This window comes from Pogona vitticeps, chromosome 2 (assembly GCF_051106095.1).
Source record: "Pogona vitticeps strain Pit_001003342236 chromosome 2, PviZW2.1, whole genome shotgun sequence".
NCBI lineage: Eukaryota > Metazoa > Chordata > Lepidosauria > Squamata > Agamidae > Pogona > Pogona vitticeps.
This window is the reverse complement of record NC_135784.1, coordinates 134,675,475-134,692,370: the sequence shown is the minus strand read 5'-3', so window position 1 is coordinate 134,692,370 and position 16,896 is coordinate 134,675,475. Positions and strand designations below refer to the sequence as shown.

Genomic DNA, 16,896 nt, shown 5'->3' with positions numbered 1-16,896 from the left:
GTAACCAATAGTGGCTTCAAAATCCTTTCTCTTAAGAAAATGTGCTTCTTGTATTTTCCTTTGCCTGACCTGTGCTGAATGCCTTGCCTAGGAAACATTTAAAAAAAGAGGGAGAGGGAGGAGAGAGAATGGGTGGTGTAGTTTTATATAAAAATATAAAAACACCTACGTGTTGAATGGTAGAAGAGTTCTGGAATAAGGAACAAAGTGAGGTCTTGTTATCTGGCTATGGTCCTGATTACACTGGTAAAAGAACTGGCATTTGAAACATGTTTGACTAAAATAGCTTCTGGTTGTTGTGGGTTTTTCGGGCTCTTTGGCCATGTTCTGAAGGTTGTTCTTCCTAACGTTTTGCCAGTCTCTTTGGCTGGCATCTTCAGAGCACAGAGTGCTGTCCTCTGAAGATGCCGGCCGCAGAGACTGGCGAAACGTTAGGAAGAACAACCTTCAGAACACGGCCAAAGAGCCCGAAAAACCCACAACCATTAGATCCCAGCCGTGAAAGCCTTCGTGAATATACAATAGCTTCCATGATTTAAAAAAAAGCTGATCACACGAAGCACAGTGGATCTCATTTCCCACCCACCCCTGGACTCCCGTTATTCTTCTCAGAAGCACATCATTTGACCTCCTCCTGGCAGGTTCATTTTAGCTTGAGGCTGAATCGCAGTCTAATGCTTCAAATTGCCTGCCCTCTGCCACCCTGCTCCTTGCCTGCCTGTCTCCTCACTTGCTCCCTCTGCCTGATCACACCCACCCTCTTTAGGTAACCAGCAGAGGTGGCCAGGAGAGGAAGGAGTGATGGGTAGGCAGGCACAGGGAGCCTGGGAGGGAGAGGAGGACATGGGCAGTCCAGTGCAAGGTTGGAGGAGCGAAGAGTTGTCTTTGGGGGAAAAATGGATCAAAAGCACAGATCCTCATGGATCTACATGATTTCCACGTAGGATTATCTTCAAAACAATCTCAATCATAGAAATCATCTCTGCCCAGACTTGACAGTGGTTTGGGGATGATCCCACATTATTATATGGATTCAAGAGGTTCCCTGGTTAGATCAATATTTTTGCATTGCTGTAAAGCCAGGCTCTTTTCTCTACTGTATTCTATGGATACAAATAGGAACAGCTGGAGCATTCTTAAACGGACAGAATCTACTACAAGGACAAGCATCTTATCCATCTCTCTCCTCCTCAATTCACCACAGCATTTGGGGCAAGTGGGCAGAATGAGGGCAGAATGGGCGAGCCTAAATGAAATGATTTTAAAAGCCTATCCAGCCCCTACAACACCGTTTAAAATGTATTAGAACTTCTCCCAAGAGGAGCAGTTTTAAAAATGCAACGCCTTAATCACTATCTTAAGGAGACGCAGGCAGTGACTGTCACGATTTTCAAATCGCAGCAAAAAAACTCTTTTGCATATTGAAGGGTTAATCAGTAGTGTAGCTAAGCCCTATCATAGATAAACAGTGATATGTACATATATAAAAACAGGTAGTCACCTTATTCTCCCCCATCCCTTAGTCAGCATGAAACCTTTTATTCTTTCAGATATTTCATTTTGCTTTCCTGCAAATGTGTTCCCAGAAATAAAGAAATATCACCTGGATTACATTATACAAGTGAGACTCTTCACACTGGTTTGTTAGTAAGCCTCAAATGAACAAAGAATGAGGTTAACTGCAGTGCAAGACACGTATTTTTACTGTTCCGTTCAGTTTTATTCATTACTGCCCTTCAACCCACATGAACACATTCTCAAACCCATGCCTCCATAACCATGAAATTATATTAACAGATACTCTAGACAGTCTGACACCACTGATGTCTGTCATTTCTCCAGTGTGCTTCTTCCACTTTCCATTACGATTTTTAACATAGGTTTATTCATACTTTAAATGCCATACATATTGCAGCATTTTTGTAGCCACTGAGCATCCACGTATTGTCTGATACGGTTCAAATGAGCATGTGCTACTGAGATGGCTCAACAATTCAGTGGCAAAGCCAACTGCCTTGCCTGGAAGAATCGCTGGCTTCTGAACTTCTTTACTGCAAGAGTGTATTATTCATGGCAATTCATACACAAGCTGGAGATCTCCTGCATCAGCCTTTCAAATGGTGAGCGAGGGGGACTGATGGTTTGCAGCAAGCCCCACTGTGCCCCTTGTGCTTCCCGATTTCTGGATCAGATGTGTGACTGATGTGTAGAAACCTTGCTGCACAGTAGCGGCTCAGTTCGCAGCCCCACTGGAAAGAAGAGTGGCAGGTCCCTCAGTATCTTTTGTAGACAGGTTCATCGCTATCCCTGTACCTGTCCAGATACCTCAGAGGCTGGCGATGGGGAAACCTCTTCTGTGGAGGGTGATACGGGGGAGGCCGCACAAAGTCAAACACTGGCTCCTTCATATCTGCAAGAGGCAGGCATGTCATCTCAAAGGTTACAAACACAGCAACCATTATGTTAAAGCCCCTACCATCTCAGATGCCATTTATTTGAAATGAAAAACATAACAAATGGGTCGATTAACAGCACTTTACTCGCTTGTCTTTTGTTTCTAGTCATCTCTGACTTCTCTGTTTCAGACACTTGTACAAAATGCAAGGAGCTCCATTCAGTAACTCTAAACCAGTTCTCCGCAAAATGATGTTAATCCACAGATGCATTTTGTTATTCCAGTGTGTTCTGGGTCTGTAAGCCTCCTCTTCCCCAGACTGCTCTATGTGAAGTTCAGAAACGTCGGAGTAAAATCATGCAGATTTCTTACCTAAACATGGCTGAAAGCTCGATACAGCCAGACAATTTCTGATCTGCACCAGTCACAGAACACAATCTGAATATGTAATCTATTAATGCAAGAAACTTGGTTTGTGTTTAAAAAAAACCCAAACCGATACAATTACAGCTAAATATCTAATATCCACGTTCTGTAAAATCTCACATGAAAAATATATAAATTGACTTAATAGAATGTAATTGACTCACGGGTTGTTATTTTTACTTCTGACCACAGAGTTTTAATGCAGTATTTTAGACAATGTAATCTTATACTTACCGAGAACCTGGTGAAAGATCTTTGTAACAGAATCATCCCAATGGCACTGAAAGAATGCCAGCCCTGCTGGTGTCATGTCACTCTGATGCTTCTTGTAGAAGTCAAATGTCTTAAAGCTTCTCATATTTAGGCTGTGGCTGATGGGATGAGTAAACACACAAGGTGAAATGGACACTTCCTATGAATGTCTCCAGCTATCATTATTACCTTATTTGACACCCACTGACCCACCCCTCCTTTTCTCAGTAAGACTACATACAAAAGACATTCACCGAAATCCTGTTGTTTAGTATAGGTAAGTTGCAACAAGAGCATGCCCCGTTGAATTCGTGGGGATTTGGAGAGTCAACTCTCCCATACATTCCACTGATTGAACAGGTCGATTTTAATTGCAACTCATTATGCTAAGTGACAGGATTTCAGCCACTGTTACACTGGCAACGTAGATATACCCAGTAGCTTTAAGCAGCAAATGATTCCCCAAATTAGCAAGAGTAATTGTAAACGGGTGTGGATATGTATGTAGGGATTTTTTCTCAGTCTACTGAAAAAGCAATCACCCTTTTCTTGGATTCTTTCAGGAAGATGACAGATTTAAACTGGTTTAAACTTGTAACACAGCCATCTTAAGAAGAAAGAATCTGTATGAGATTCTTCCTTAGTTTTGTGGTGATTCCGACTGGTTGTTTCTCTTATTCCTTCCACTATCATTTTTAGCATTGGGCCTTCACGCTGTTATCCTGCAAAATGGGAGGGAATGTTTAGCTGCTTGATACGAGAGAAAAAGTGAAACATGTGGGACGCTCACATCTCCCTCCATCTAATGCAGGAAAGGCAAACTTTTAAAGGTCTGAAGGCTTAATAGATGTGAAAGGTCTGCAATCCCCCAACCCACTATTTCCAAGCCCTTCACACTCTTTGTTGAGCACTTGGGAGGGAGCAAGCTCACTAGGCTTGGGGGAACTACCTCCTTTGGGTCTGTTTTCAACATTGGAAGTGACTTTGGATCATTTCCAGTTTTGAAAAGGCCTCTCTCCTCAAGGTGTGGGTGGGTAGGTGTGGGGACAACATTCCCCCTCTGAGGTCACCTAGAATGCACACAAAAAGTTCCAAATGGTGAGGGAGGGGGACTGGTTATTTGAATCAAGCCCCAGTCTGGTCCTTGTACTTCCCAATTTCTGGATCAGACAAGTGACTGATGTGTTTCCTGTGTTGCACAGGAAAAAAAAAGAGAAGGAAGAGTATTAGAGGAGAGCTGGAATTTCAGACCACTCCAACACATCTCTGCTTGCAAGAACAGCATGTTGACGGAGCTCTTCAGAGCAACACATACCGCTACGTAAAGAAGAGGGAATAATGGTGATTTCCTATAGTGGGATACAGTTCCTTATAAGACATTATTCTATATATGTTTATTAGCTATAACAGGATAATAATACTATTTCTCAGTGTGTAAGAGAGCAGTAAGATTCAAGTTGGAGAGTGCAATAAAGTCCCTTAAACTGATATAAGAAACGCAATCTATACAAAGGAATCACTTGCATGAAGGCTATTTTTAAGGGCACATAATAAAAGATTTAGACAGCAGCATATCAAATTAAACAGACTAATACAATCTGTGACTTGATTTCTAAAGAAAGAAACCTAGAATTCCTCAATTCAGGAAGTCATATCTTACGGGTTTCAACGTTTGAAATGATCTTGGAACTCATATCCCTGTTTTCCCCTGAAGTGATGTTCTATTGAACATTCTTAGTGTACAGTTATTAACCTGCCTTCTAAAACTCAGAGAAGCCCTGATGGCTCACCACCCTTTCGTAAGAAATCAAAAGGACTCAACAATTATACTACACAAACTGCAAAGAGTTACCATGGTTTTGGCCGGACATCTTCAGTGAAATCAATTTGTTGGTCCTGCTTGAAAAGGAGGAATACGTAGCGATGGTATCCAGTTCCTTTTGCAGGGAATGCAGGGAAGTAATGACAGATCTCTTCACCCTCCTCTATCCTGTTACCTGGAATGTTTGCCCTGTTGGTAGAAAACATGGTTCAAAGCCAATTTTGACTGCCATTACATGTCTGAATAGGCATGGAATGATCCTTTTTCTAAACAAAACTCCCAGTGCCATAACCCTACCAATAACAAGGGAAGTACTCAATACATAAAAACAGGGGATTCTAAGCAGTGCTTCAGGAAATCTGGGGCGTCTCAACAAGAACAGCAAAAACAGTGGATGAAGCTTCCTTAAATACAGCCAGGCTCCTGCAGCTGACCTACCTCAACAACATATGTCCTCAGGATGCAGAGAATTACAGGTACTTTCAAAGGGTCACTGATCAATGCTCTACAACATCTAAGGATCAACTCTTATATCCTTGGTCATACCGTAGGGTCCTCTACATCAGTGGTCCCCAACCTTAGGTCTCCAGACATTCTTGGACTACAACTCCCAAAAGCCTTTACCACCACCTCTGCTGGCCAGGATTTCTGGGAGTTGAAGTCCATGAACGTATGTAGGCCCAAAGCTGGGGACCACTGCTCTATATCACACATGGGTTCCAGGACAAATGTGCAAATGTTTGTCAGTAGACAAAGGCTATGAGGGAAGGGTATTTTGAAGGTAGAGAATTTTGAAACAACTGCCCTGTACTGCTTCTTTGTACAACAATCGTAACCTTTTAGCTTTTTATCCTCCCCCTTCCACCCATACTTGCGCCTCTGTTAACTTCCTCCAGCTCCATGAGACAACAAATAGACACTTCTATATAATTTAATATTGCAGGATTAATTTCTTTGCTGGCAGTTCTGTGTCCACATAAACATGTGATACTATAAAATCAGATCATTGATCAGCATAGCCCAGTGCGCCACCTCATTCTGAAAATGCTGAGGATCAGGGTGGATTTGATTTAAATCATTATTTAATTTTTTAAAATTTGGTTGTTTTTTGCCCTTTAATTTTTTAAAAAAATTAAATTATGAATTAAATTATGATTTAAATCAATTTGGTTTTAAAAAATCATTGATTTTTAATCAACCTTGCTGGGGAGTGAAACTTGGACCACTATGCAAAACGTATGCTGCATCACTATAGCATCCTTCATCCACACGTTTCTTGACTGTTTTCTACCCCAAAAATTACAGTCGGCTTCAGCTTTCCACCTGGAGCCAGAAACATTACTTGCACATCCATGGGCAAGTCTAAGTTAACCTGAGCACAGCATGATAAGCTGAATACTGAGATTCAGTTCATGTTTACATAAAGCCTGAAAGTGATGCTGATGGAAAGAGGGAACAGCAGCCAATACTCACACCAACCAGTGGACATATTCCAAATTGGTGTCACGAAGGTGTCCATCTGTGTACACAACACAGTCAGTCAGTTAAGTGATGGTTGTTTCTATGTAGTTTAACCCATGCTGTAGTTGCTCTGGTTTCACAAATATTTCATTTCCCTGCCCCACCATGAACAGGCTATAATAAGTCTGCTTCCATTCTTTACCATAGCGGCTCATTCTGCTTTATCACTATGGCCTGACTTCCTTGACTAGAATCCTCTTATGCAACTTTACACTGTGCAACTGGGATGATGTCATCAACCATGGATGTTTCGGGGGGAAATTAGAAGTTTCCTCCTTCCCCAGTTTCCAAGGATCTCTTTCATCTTGGGGAAGCCCTCAAGAGCTGCAGAACTCTCTCTCTTTCTGTATGTGTGTGTGTGTTTCATGTCTACAAATCACTGCAGCACCATAATCAGGACTGGTAACAATAATTTTTCAGACATTCATCAACTCCCATAGGCTTCCCCTGAACCTTGGGGTGGGGAAGATAGAAAACTTCTAATTCCCCAAAAATGACAGTAACTGATGATATCATCCAAGTTGTGCAGTGTAAAGTTGCACAACAGGATTCTAGTCACCATGTCTTTTAAAATAACCCAGTTGTGACAGAGTTACTTCAGTAAAGGAGGAGGTACTCCTCCTGTAGTCCTCTCCCATCATAAGGACCATGCTATACACATCAGAAGGGAAAACTCCACACAGTAAATCTCTACACCAATGCTGAAAGCCAGTATGATATAGTGGTAACAGGTACAGTTCCCCATAGGACCGTGAAATTCATTGTGTAGCCTTCAGCCAGTTGCTTGCTTTCATAAGCTTGGTGAGAAGTAAAAAAGGGGAGGAAAACAAGAAATGCTATCTTAAACTGCTTGAAGGAAAGGCAAGATATACATGTAGTAAAAATATACATGCAGCAGTAATAAAAGCCAAACTGACCAAGTCTCGCTAATTAGACAGGATTTAACAAAGATTATTTTAACTGAAGAATCAGCTTTTTTGCAGAACTGAAGCACATTGCTAATCCATGAAAGAAACCCCGAATTTTCTAGAATGCTTTCCAGTCTGTTTCTGCTGTTTCTGAAAAACCCGTTCTTTCATCAGAAACCCATTAAAAAGCAAACAATACTACTGCTCCGCTTCTAAGTCAAGAAGTATCCCCCAGAGATTCATTCTGCACTCACCCAGATTAGTGAGCAGCAGGGTCCATAAGGATCCTTCATCTGCTTCAAAAGAGACTTCAGGAGGGTTAAGAGCCTACATGGAAAAAAGCAGTTGAAACATTTGCCTGTGGTTCTTAATATAACAGGTTTGAATTTCATTTCATTTCTTGCCTATCACCGTTTTCCAGTTCAGCCAGGTGCAAATAATTTACTTTATTCCTCTATTACAGTTAAGATAACAGAGAGTGACATGCTTTAACATCAGTCTCATGTGGCATGAAGTGGTAGAGAAGGACAGCAAAAACAGGGTTAGTTATAAGCATACAGTAACAGGTGAGAGAGTTCAGCAGATGTCTCACTGAAAAGCATGCCCCATTCCAAAAGCAAAGGCTGGGTGAAGAGAATATGTTTATGGATGCCGGTGCAACAGTGACATAAATGGTTGAAAGTTAAGAGTCTGAAACAGCTACTCTGCTACATCATGGATATGTTATCCAACAGGTTTGGCTGGGCACAAACTCTTATTTAAGTGGCAGGTCAAGGGCTTTAATTCTCCAAGGATCTGAATGAGTGACCAGCTGTGGTCAGCTTTGGCATAGTAAATAGCAGTCAGGGTAGGCCCATTTGAATCAACTGAACTTACAAAAATGATGACTCATGAAACCCCCATTGATTCACTGGGCCTACTTTAGTGCAATTTACTACAGTAAACAACAGGATTTTGGCCAAAAGTACATATATAGGACTCCTCTGTTGGCTCCTGTACAATTTCAGACTGCAGTTTAGAGCTTCTGCTGGTTTTTAAAAATGGTATTTAAATAATCAAGAAATAACATATGGGAAATCATATTTAATTGTTCTTCTACAGAAGCTGTAGAAAACCAGCACAAGGAATAACAATCTTCACCACCATATATTATATTTTAAAGTTACTGCAAGGTGAACAAGGTTATGTGTGATCAACTTATGGATGTACAAGTACTCCTTGCACATCATTTGTGCAGGATAAAAAAAAGTTTGTAAAATGACAAAGAGAATTCTCCCTTCACCTTCAAAATAACTACTAGAGTGACCAAGGCAAAAACAAAAACAGAAATACAAAATATATATCCTTTCATAGTCTATACACTTGGTATGATACCTCTGTAGGTGTGATTAAATTCCCACAATAAACTGGCGTAACATGTTCTTCATCTTGGCTATATTCCACTCTCAGAATAACTTGGGGAAGAAATGTGGCATCACCAAATAAGTCCCGGTACAGCCCGTAGTGTTCTGCTACTCGTTGCTTATGATATGGGCCACTGGTTCTTTCCCATTCAGCCTTGACATCATCAAGTGGAATCAACACTGCAAGAAGAAAAAGAACTCTGGGGAATACTGAGCAGATATGTGCTTGCAAATACCAAAGAAACAAAAAGGAACTATAATAGACATACATGTATTCAAGCGGGATGCTCTTTCCAGGTCTGGATTTTTTAAATTTTGTTTCCTTATGTGTTTTCTCTCCTTAAGTTGTTCCTTCCAAGCTGTCCGAAAGCGAGGTAAACCTATGTCTATCTTTGGTTCTTCATGGAGGGTAGAAGAAGAGCAAATACACAAAATCAACCTCACAATATACTTTCTTCTACAACTGTGCTAAAGGACTAATCATAAATCCCTGAGAAGTTAGATGGGCCTAACATGTTACTTCATAGTAGAACACTACAAACCACTCACTGCAGTAAAGTACAGTGGTGCCTTGCACAACGAGTGCCTCACACAACGATGAATTCACACAACGATGCCTTTTTCTGTCAAATTTGCTGCCTCACACAGCAATGTTTCCTATGGGGGATTTTCACACAACGATCTCCCTTTTCGCTCCTGTAAAAGTGTCTTACAATGTTTGGACGCTGTTTTAAATGATTGCAATGGTTAGTCCACCTCCTGAAACCTATGCAAACTGATTTTGGTGTTGTTCTGACACTTCGTTAATTTATGATGATTTTTTGTTTTTTCCATTGGAAACCATTAGACAGACCATCCAATGGTTTCCTATGGAGAAAAAACAAAAAATCATCATAAATTAACGAAGTGTCAGAACAACACCAAAATCAGTTTGCATAGGTTTCAGGAGGTGGACTAACCATTGCAATCATTTAAAACAGCGTCCAAACATTGTAAGACACTTTTACAGGAGCGAAAAAGGACTTCGCAAAGGCATTGAAATGTATTGAGTCGGCTTCAATACATTCCAATATAGGAAACATTGTTTCACTCAACGATGTTTCCTATGGGGATTTTCACTGAACGATGGCAATCCGTTCCAAATGGAACGGATTAACCGGTTTTCAATGCATTCCTATGTGAAATGGTGTTTCACAGAACGATGTTTCACACAACGTTGATTTTTTTGGAACCAATTAACATCGTTGTGTGAGGCACCACTGTACTACTCCCCCAGAGCATCTAATTAGAAGTGAAGTGTACACATCCACCCATCGCTATGAAATGCACATACATCTCTTTAAAACATATAGGTTTGGTACAGGCCTGTCAGTTTCCATTCCAGCTATTTTGCTTTTTGAACTGCCAACACAGCTATTAAAAAACACATCTAAATGCAAAATGTGGGCTGCCTATTTCCTTGCATTTGTTATTTCTCACAGCTCCAGCACAGGTATCAAATGAAAATTTCTGCTCAGAGCCCAATGCTATCCATATTTACTATATGTTCTATTACACTCAGTAGGACTTACTCCTTAATAGTATGTGCATAACTGTGCTTTGCAGAGGAAGAAGCAAACCACTGGTAGAAGGGAGCAGAAAAAGGAAAACTGTATCCCCGTGAGTACCTTGCTGAGGAGTGATGTGCTTCTTATAGGTTGACCACCAAGGAAACTCTTTACTCTTTTCCTCTGCTACCTTGAAGTAACGAGTGAAGACACGGTATTTTTCCAGTGCTTCCAAATTACTCACATCAATATCTTCATTAGGCATTGGTCCCAAAGGTATCCCACGTAAGCAGAGTAAAGCTGAAAACAAAAATGGTTTTATGTGCCTGATTAGCAGTACAGTACAGTAAACTAAATCCAGTGTTCACTGGAAGGACAGATTCTGAAGCTGAGGCTGCAATACTTTAGCCATCTCATGAGAAGAGACAACTCTCTGGAAAAGACCCTGGTGCTGGGAAAGTGTGAAGGCAAGAGGAGAAGGGGACGACAGAGGATGAGATGGTTGGACAGTGTCATCGAAGCAACCAACATAAATCTGACCCAACTCTGGGAGGCAGTGCAAGACAGGCAGGCCTGGCGTGCTCGGGTCCATGGGGTCACAAAGAGTAGGACACGAGTTAATGACTAAACAACAACAAAAACTAAATCTGCACTTGGGTTTCTCTTATACAAGTGAAATTATTTCAGGAGCACGGGGATAAAAGAGAGACAGTAACAATACATAACAGATGCAAAAGTGGTGGTGGGATTAAATACATATTTTACCCTTTAAAACTTGAGTCTATTAGCAGAAACCTCTAAATCACCATTCTAAAGATGGCTTATGGTGGATGAAAAAATTATATCAGATTTTTGAGGCAATAAACTCAGTCTTATGTTCATTAGTTTCACTTTGAGTGAAACATTGAACATTGCAATACATTAAATTGTACACAAATCATTCTCTTTGGTAATTTTCTTTCTTTTTTTCTTGTAAAACTTTGAGAAAAGACTAATGCATTCTTCTTACAACCTTTGTTGTAAACTGCCCAGTGAGTGAGTGTGTGTGAGAGAGAATACGTACAGTATATACATATGCAAATAGGTGTTTCCCTCCAAATTTAACTCTTAAAACTAGACATCCTCTGGATTTGAGATTGAGACTTAAGGGGGTGTGGGTGTGTCTCCCCAGATGCTGGACATGAGAGCAGATGATCATCAAAAGAATACAGAGAATATCCTCAAGGAAGTCCAGTTCCCGAGCCACAAACTATGCAGCCGGGGCGGGGGCGGGAGCAGCGAGTGCTCTGCCTCGAGAAAGGCGGTTTCCAAATATTGTACCTACACTACAAGCCTCAACACTCCTCTTAAAGCAGAGGGTTGCCTGTACTGTATGGCGAACGCACAAGGCTGTCGCACCTTTGCCACCCCAGGAGAGCTCTAACGGGGAAACAGGGACCTCCCAGACAGAAGACCAACCTGCAATTTGAGACACGAAGAGTCAAACCCATCCAAGGAAAGGAAGGAAAGCGCCGAAGCCCCCGTGTTTTCACTCCCCAAGTGTCGAAGCTACAAGGAGGAAAACAACAACACGCCCCCCCCACCTTCCGAGGCAGTGAGGACAGAGGCCACCCCTTACCGGTCGTGCTAAAACTTCTTCCCCTCCGGACTCCATGCAACACAGCCTTGACCGCGGGCAGCGCCATTTCGCCCACTTCCACCTCCCTGCTGCTCTCGGAAGGTCCTCTCGGAAAGCCCGTCTCATGTGGATGACGTCACCGAGGAGAGCCTGTCCTCGCGAACGCCTGCTGAACGACAAGAGTAAAGCCAGCCAACAACAACAAAAACCCGGTCAAAACCTATGTGTATCTGCTTAATTTTTTTTAAATTAAGACTTATCTGACACCTTATAAACATATAGAGCTAAACTTTTTTTTTCCAGCCGAAGTTTTCGTGGAATGCACGGTCCACTTGCATAATGTAAAAATTAAAAGTAACAAACAGTAATACTGTATCACGGGCACTTTGGAAGATCAACAGGGTTACTGCTAGAGCCCAGGAGCACCACAGAAATGCATCCAAAGGGCTGCAGCTGTGAAACCGGAATTTTTCTAGTCCTGTTTCACATGAAATGTTGAGTGTGGGTTTGCATCAAGACCATCTGTGAAGAAGAGGGACCCACGAAAGTGGCTGAACCGAGAAGTGAGCCGTCCCCTCATTCGTTTAGGCTAAAGGTTTCGGCACCATCTTTACTTTATTGCCTTCGATGGTCCAAACCATGGCTTTGTAAGGAGAAGGCGAAAGTTAGGAGAAGACGGAAGCGAGAAGACAACGGCGAGAAAAGAGCAGCCGATAGTAGAGGGCTTCTTAATGACAGAGGAAGGAAGAGATGTAATGGGATTGAATGTAGAAAGAGGGAAAAGAGGAGTTGGGGATCAGAGGAGTGGGAAAACCCCCAGACGGAAGTTAGAGAAGAAAAGCTGCTGCCACGGGGTGCAAAAATGTATTCTCCCCCCCCCCCAAAAAAAAGGATGACGGAAGAGAAACCTGAGGGGAAAAGAAAGTGTGGGAATTGAGGCACAGTTGGGAGAGGTAGAACCTTTACAGTGGACCATGTACATTTACCTGAGAGGGAAAGGTCCCTGGAAGAAGGTGGTAGGCCCATCTCTGATCCCTACGGGCTCGACACGCTTGCTGCAGGACTATTTGTGCAGGGAGCAGTCACCCAATGCAGAAACCTACCAATCGCAAGAAGTTTGGAATGTCCCCACGTTAAAGGACTTGTTAGGGATGCCTGGGTTGCGCGGGATTTGGTCTGAAGCGTCTATGGTTACTGGTAGAGATGGAGACGACTCACCATTTTGGCAAGTTGTCCTGCTTCGTGAGTCGTCAAAAGTTGAAAACTCACAAAGCATGAGGTTGCCCCCATGAACCGACAAATAACAAATTTATTCATCAGTTCGGGGGGGAATTCTTAAAAAACAAAACAGCCACCCCCACCGCATCGCTGCCATCACCTGGAGGGGGGTTCAACTCTTCTGGGGTGTCTGTCTCTACCTAATAGCCTTCCCAGGACTTTTCTAAGGCATCTTCCCAATTCTCCTCCTCTTGAATCTCCCCCACTATCAGATCTGCACCACTTGCTTTCTGTCTCCCTTCCTCCTGGGTGTGCTCCTTTCCCACCTGAAGGGCACTCTTTATATCCCATACCTGCCAGGGTCTCTTTCCCTGTGGTGTGTGTGTTCCCCTTTGTCTGGGTTCTTGGCCAGCATCCACTCCCTGGGGACTTCTGCAAGGAGGTTCTAGACTCCTGGGTCTTGGGTTCTCTAGTCCTGAGTTTCTTAGGTACCCTCTCTGCCCAGAGTGCATTGCCCTGGTCAAATGGGGAGCTGGTGGTCACAAATTCCCCTGGTTCAGAGGAAACAGTCCACACACTGGTGCCCAAGTGCCAGTGCCTTCCTCCTTACATAATACAGTACATTTGTAAATACTTTGTTGCCTGTTTCCATCCCACATTTCAGAGTCATAACATGCTTCTCAATTGCTAAATTGTTTCTTTTTGTAGTTTTCCTCTTTAGCATAAGTTTCACTTTCTGAACTTTTTACCCCTTTCCTTACCCATACCTATTCCTCCTTACCCCCTATACCCCCTACTTCAATTCCTATTCCCATTGAAAATGAATATAATATAAAATAATTGTGTTTGTCAAGACTCAGAAAGCATAACAGGCAAATAGAGCACTGTCCTCCACTATTACAGCCATGGGGGAGGGGCTCTCTTACCTGTGCCACTTGCTTTTTCCATTATCTATAAATAAGTAAGTACATGCTTGCTTAGAGGCAGTTTCAGTGTAAAGCAACTTCATGACATGCACCTTACTGTGCTTAAAACAGTGCATAGAGTTCAATTTTAAAGAGGAATTGAGCTTCAGCTGGGTGAGAACCCTTCCCTCTTCTTGTCTTGTGGGTGGCTGGATAGTAGTGGCCACAGAGTATGGTGGCAGTGGCTTCTTCAGTGACCAGGGAGACCCCTCACTGCTGCAACATCCATTCCTTGGCCACTGCCATCCAGCCACCGACTGGGTAGGCAAGCCCTGAGGCAGCAGAGTCCTTGCATGCTCCATGTTCAACAAAAATGGAACTGGCCTCCCCAAGACAAAAGTAACGTTGCAGGCTTTCTACCTACTTTTGCACTGACTGACAAGTGTTTTTGTTGATGGGTGGGTGGGGGAGGGAGAGGGTGCAGCCAAGAGCTCAGTTTTTGCTGCATTAGAACCGGTGCATGATTGGAACAGTTCTTCTCCAGTTTGCAGATAACACTCAGTAAAAAGCTTATTGTGAGCTATCACCTGTCTACAATGTATAATTCCCACCTGGGTGTAGCTTTCCACTCATCGGGTCAGCAGAGAGCTAAGGTCAACTATGCCACTAATAATGCCTAAAGAACAGTTACTGCCATACCGAGATTCTCTTTCTTAGAAAGGGGGCTCATATATACCATCCACACTAAACCTCTCTCAGGGCAAGGCGGTGGCAAAACCTATGTATGGTGTATAATTATGTTCTCAATTCAGTTCAGTTAAACTTGATTTTATTGCTTCAGCACAAAGGCCATGTCAAATTACATAATTAAAAACAACACAGGACAGTGCAATGTAATAGTAATCCTGTTGGATTTCTGTTCAGGTTTAAAATACATTATATAGATATACAGTATCTAAGCACAGAACATTAATAGTAATTAATAGAACTAAACATAAATGGCAAATCAGTGATGAAGAGTCCTGAGTAAATCCATTGATCTTACTTTCAGCGTGGTTAGAAGCAGAACATGCAGCCATTCTTTTTGAGTATGGAAAGAAACAATGCCATTTGAAATGTGAGAGATTTTTCCATATCTGAAAGTAACATTCTCAGTTTATCTTTATCAGATCTTCTAGAGAATTGTTCCAGAATAGATTTCAGTAGTTTTGCATGCTCTACTGTGATCAAGAGGCAGTGAATATGTGCCAAATCCTCAACAGATTGCTGGAAGGAAAATACTTGTGTATCCTTTATTCATAACATCTTTGCTCCTGCCAATCCGATATGGTTGAGACTGTTGATAATGTTTCATTATATTAGTTATTTTGTAAAGATATTTGGAATACATTTTTAACTCTGTCATTTATTGTCTAGCTTGTTTTTTTCATTGTGACCTTTCCTGAGTACCTCATTAGGAAAAGGGCAGCTTAGAAATGAAACAGACAAATAAATACAATACATATTTTTCTCCTATTTTAAAAAAATTCCCAGGCAGATCTGATAAGCACTATGTTTACCTCCTCCTTTCAGATTTTTCAAGTATTCAAGGTTGCAAAATTCTGTGCAGTTCTATACATCTATCATAAACTGGCAAGACATTCTATAAATCGAACTGGAAACATGGTATAGTTGCACTGCATAGTGGCAGTGAGGTTTTAAATCTGCCCTTGCATGTAATGCTCTTTCACTTGAGATTATTGTTTTGTTTCAATTGAGTCCATCTTTAGCCAAGAAAACACAAATTCAGCCACAGCTGTGACCAGTACACCTGCTTTCACACTGACTGGGATGAGTTGTTATAGGAAGCTTTCTTCAAAGTTTCTAAGAAGAACTGCTCTTCTTCCAAAAAGTCATGATCCTGTTTAAAATAACAATAGCAGAGTGGTAGGAAACATTCATAGCAAACAAAAGGTTCCTATGTAGAAGAATCATAGAATAATGGAGTTGGAATGGGGTCTATAAGACCATGGAGTCCAACCCCCTGCACAATGCAGGAATCTTAATCAAAGCAGATTTGACAGAGGGTTGTCCCAATTTTCTCTTGAATGCCTCCAGCCTTGGAGGGCTCACCACCTCTTGAAGTAATTGCTTCCATTGTTGTACTGCTCAAACAGTTAAAACATTTTCAGCCTAAATCTGGCTTCCTGTAGTTTGAGTCCATTATTACATGTCCTGCACTCTGGGATGATCAAATACAGATCCTACTCCTCCTCTCTATGACTAAATTTCAAATATTTGAAAAGTGCTATCATGTCTCCCCTCAGTCTTCTTTTAGGTAGGCTAAACATGCCTAGTTCTTTCAGTCTTTTCTCAAAGAGGCTCCAGGTGTAAGTCTCCTCTGAGTAACAAAACCCATGGGAGGATATTGTGCCCACAAGTCTCTCTAAGCTGACCAATCTCACAGGATTGTTCTTAAAATAAACTGGAGATGTATACCGCCCTGAGGTTTTTGAAGGAAATTCACAACATATAAATATAGCTAATCAATAGTTTTGCATGCCAGTCCATGCAAACATTTCAAGCTAAACTGAACTCTCCTTCAGATTAAAGTGCAGCAAAGCTGAAAATGAAGTTACATAAAGCTAAGGAACATGAGAAGCTGATTAAAACCATGAAGAAAGAAACACAAGCCCAATGTAGACATAATGTTCCCAATCCACAGTGAATCAAAAGCTGGAGAATTTGCAGTATTCTTACCTGATCAGCTGTAAGCTTGTGTAGCACAAGTTTGGCATAGAGGTCTGCTGGTCCTAATCTTGGAAGATCTTGACAGGCTGTTGTGTTGTTAGGCTTGATTTTAGGAAGATCTTTAACAAGAGGAGACAAAAATGGGAAGAAT

General features: G+C 41.8%; 2 protein-coding genes across 7 annotated transcripts in view; both read right to left on the bottom strand.

The window, feature by feature from the left end:
- Positions 1-1,698: 1,698 nt before the first annotated feature.
- MRPL38 (mitochondrial ribosomal protein L38) lies at positions 1,699-12,047 on the bottom strand. 2 transcript variants are annotated; one of them, XM_020805108.3, is made up of 9 exons: positions 11,893-12,047; positions 10,395-10,574; positions 8,997-9,125; positions 8,699-8,907; positions 7,579-7,651; positions 6,369-6,414; positions 4,926-5,084; positions 3,056-3,192; positions 1,699-2,410 (listed from the first exon to the last, which is right to left on the bottom strand). In XM_020805108.3, the coding sequence occupies exons 1-9, from the start codon at positions 11,957-11,959 to the stop codon at positions 2,274-2,276; spliced, it is 1,137 nt and encodes a 378-aa protein (XP_020660767.3). In that variant the 5' UTR covers positions 11,960-12,047; the 3' UTR covers positions 1,699-2,273. The 2 variants fall into 2 exon arrangements, with proteins under 2 accessions (XP_020660767.3, XP_072846619.2); XM_072990518.2 differs by lacking the exon at positions 8,997-9,125.
- A 2,780-nt stretch (positions 12,048-14,827) lies between these two features.
- The window catches only part of FBF1 (Fas binding factor 1), a 36,290-nt gene continuing 34,221 nt past the window's right edge, over positions 14,828-16,896 (bottom strand). For all 5 annotated transcript variants that reach the window (XM_072990513.2, XM_072990515.2, XM_072990516.2 and 2 more), the window contains 2 exons: positions 16,755-16,864; positions 14,828-15,915 (listed from right to left, as the gene is read on the bottom strand). In XM_072990513.2, coding sequence (XP_072846614.2) covers positions 15,832-15,915; positions 16,755-16,864 — 194 coding nt within the window. In that variant the 3' untranslated portion in view covers positions 14,828-15,831. The remainder of the gene's footprint in view (positions 15,916-16,754; positions 16,865-16,896) is intronic.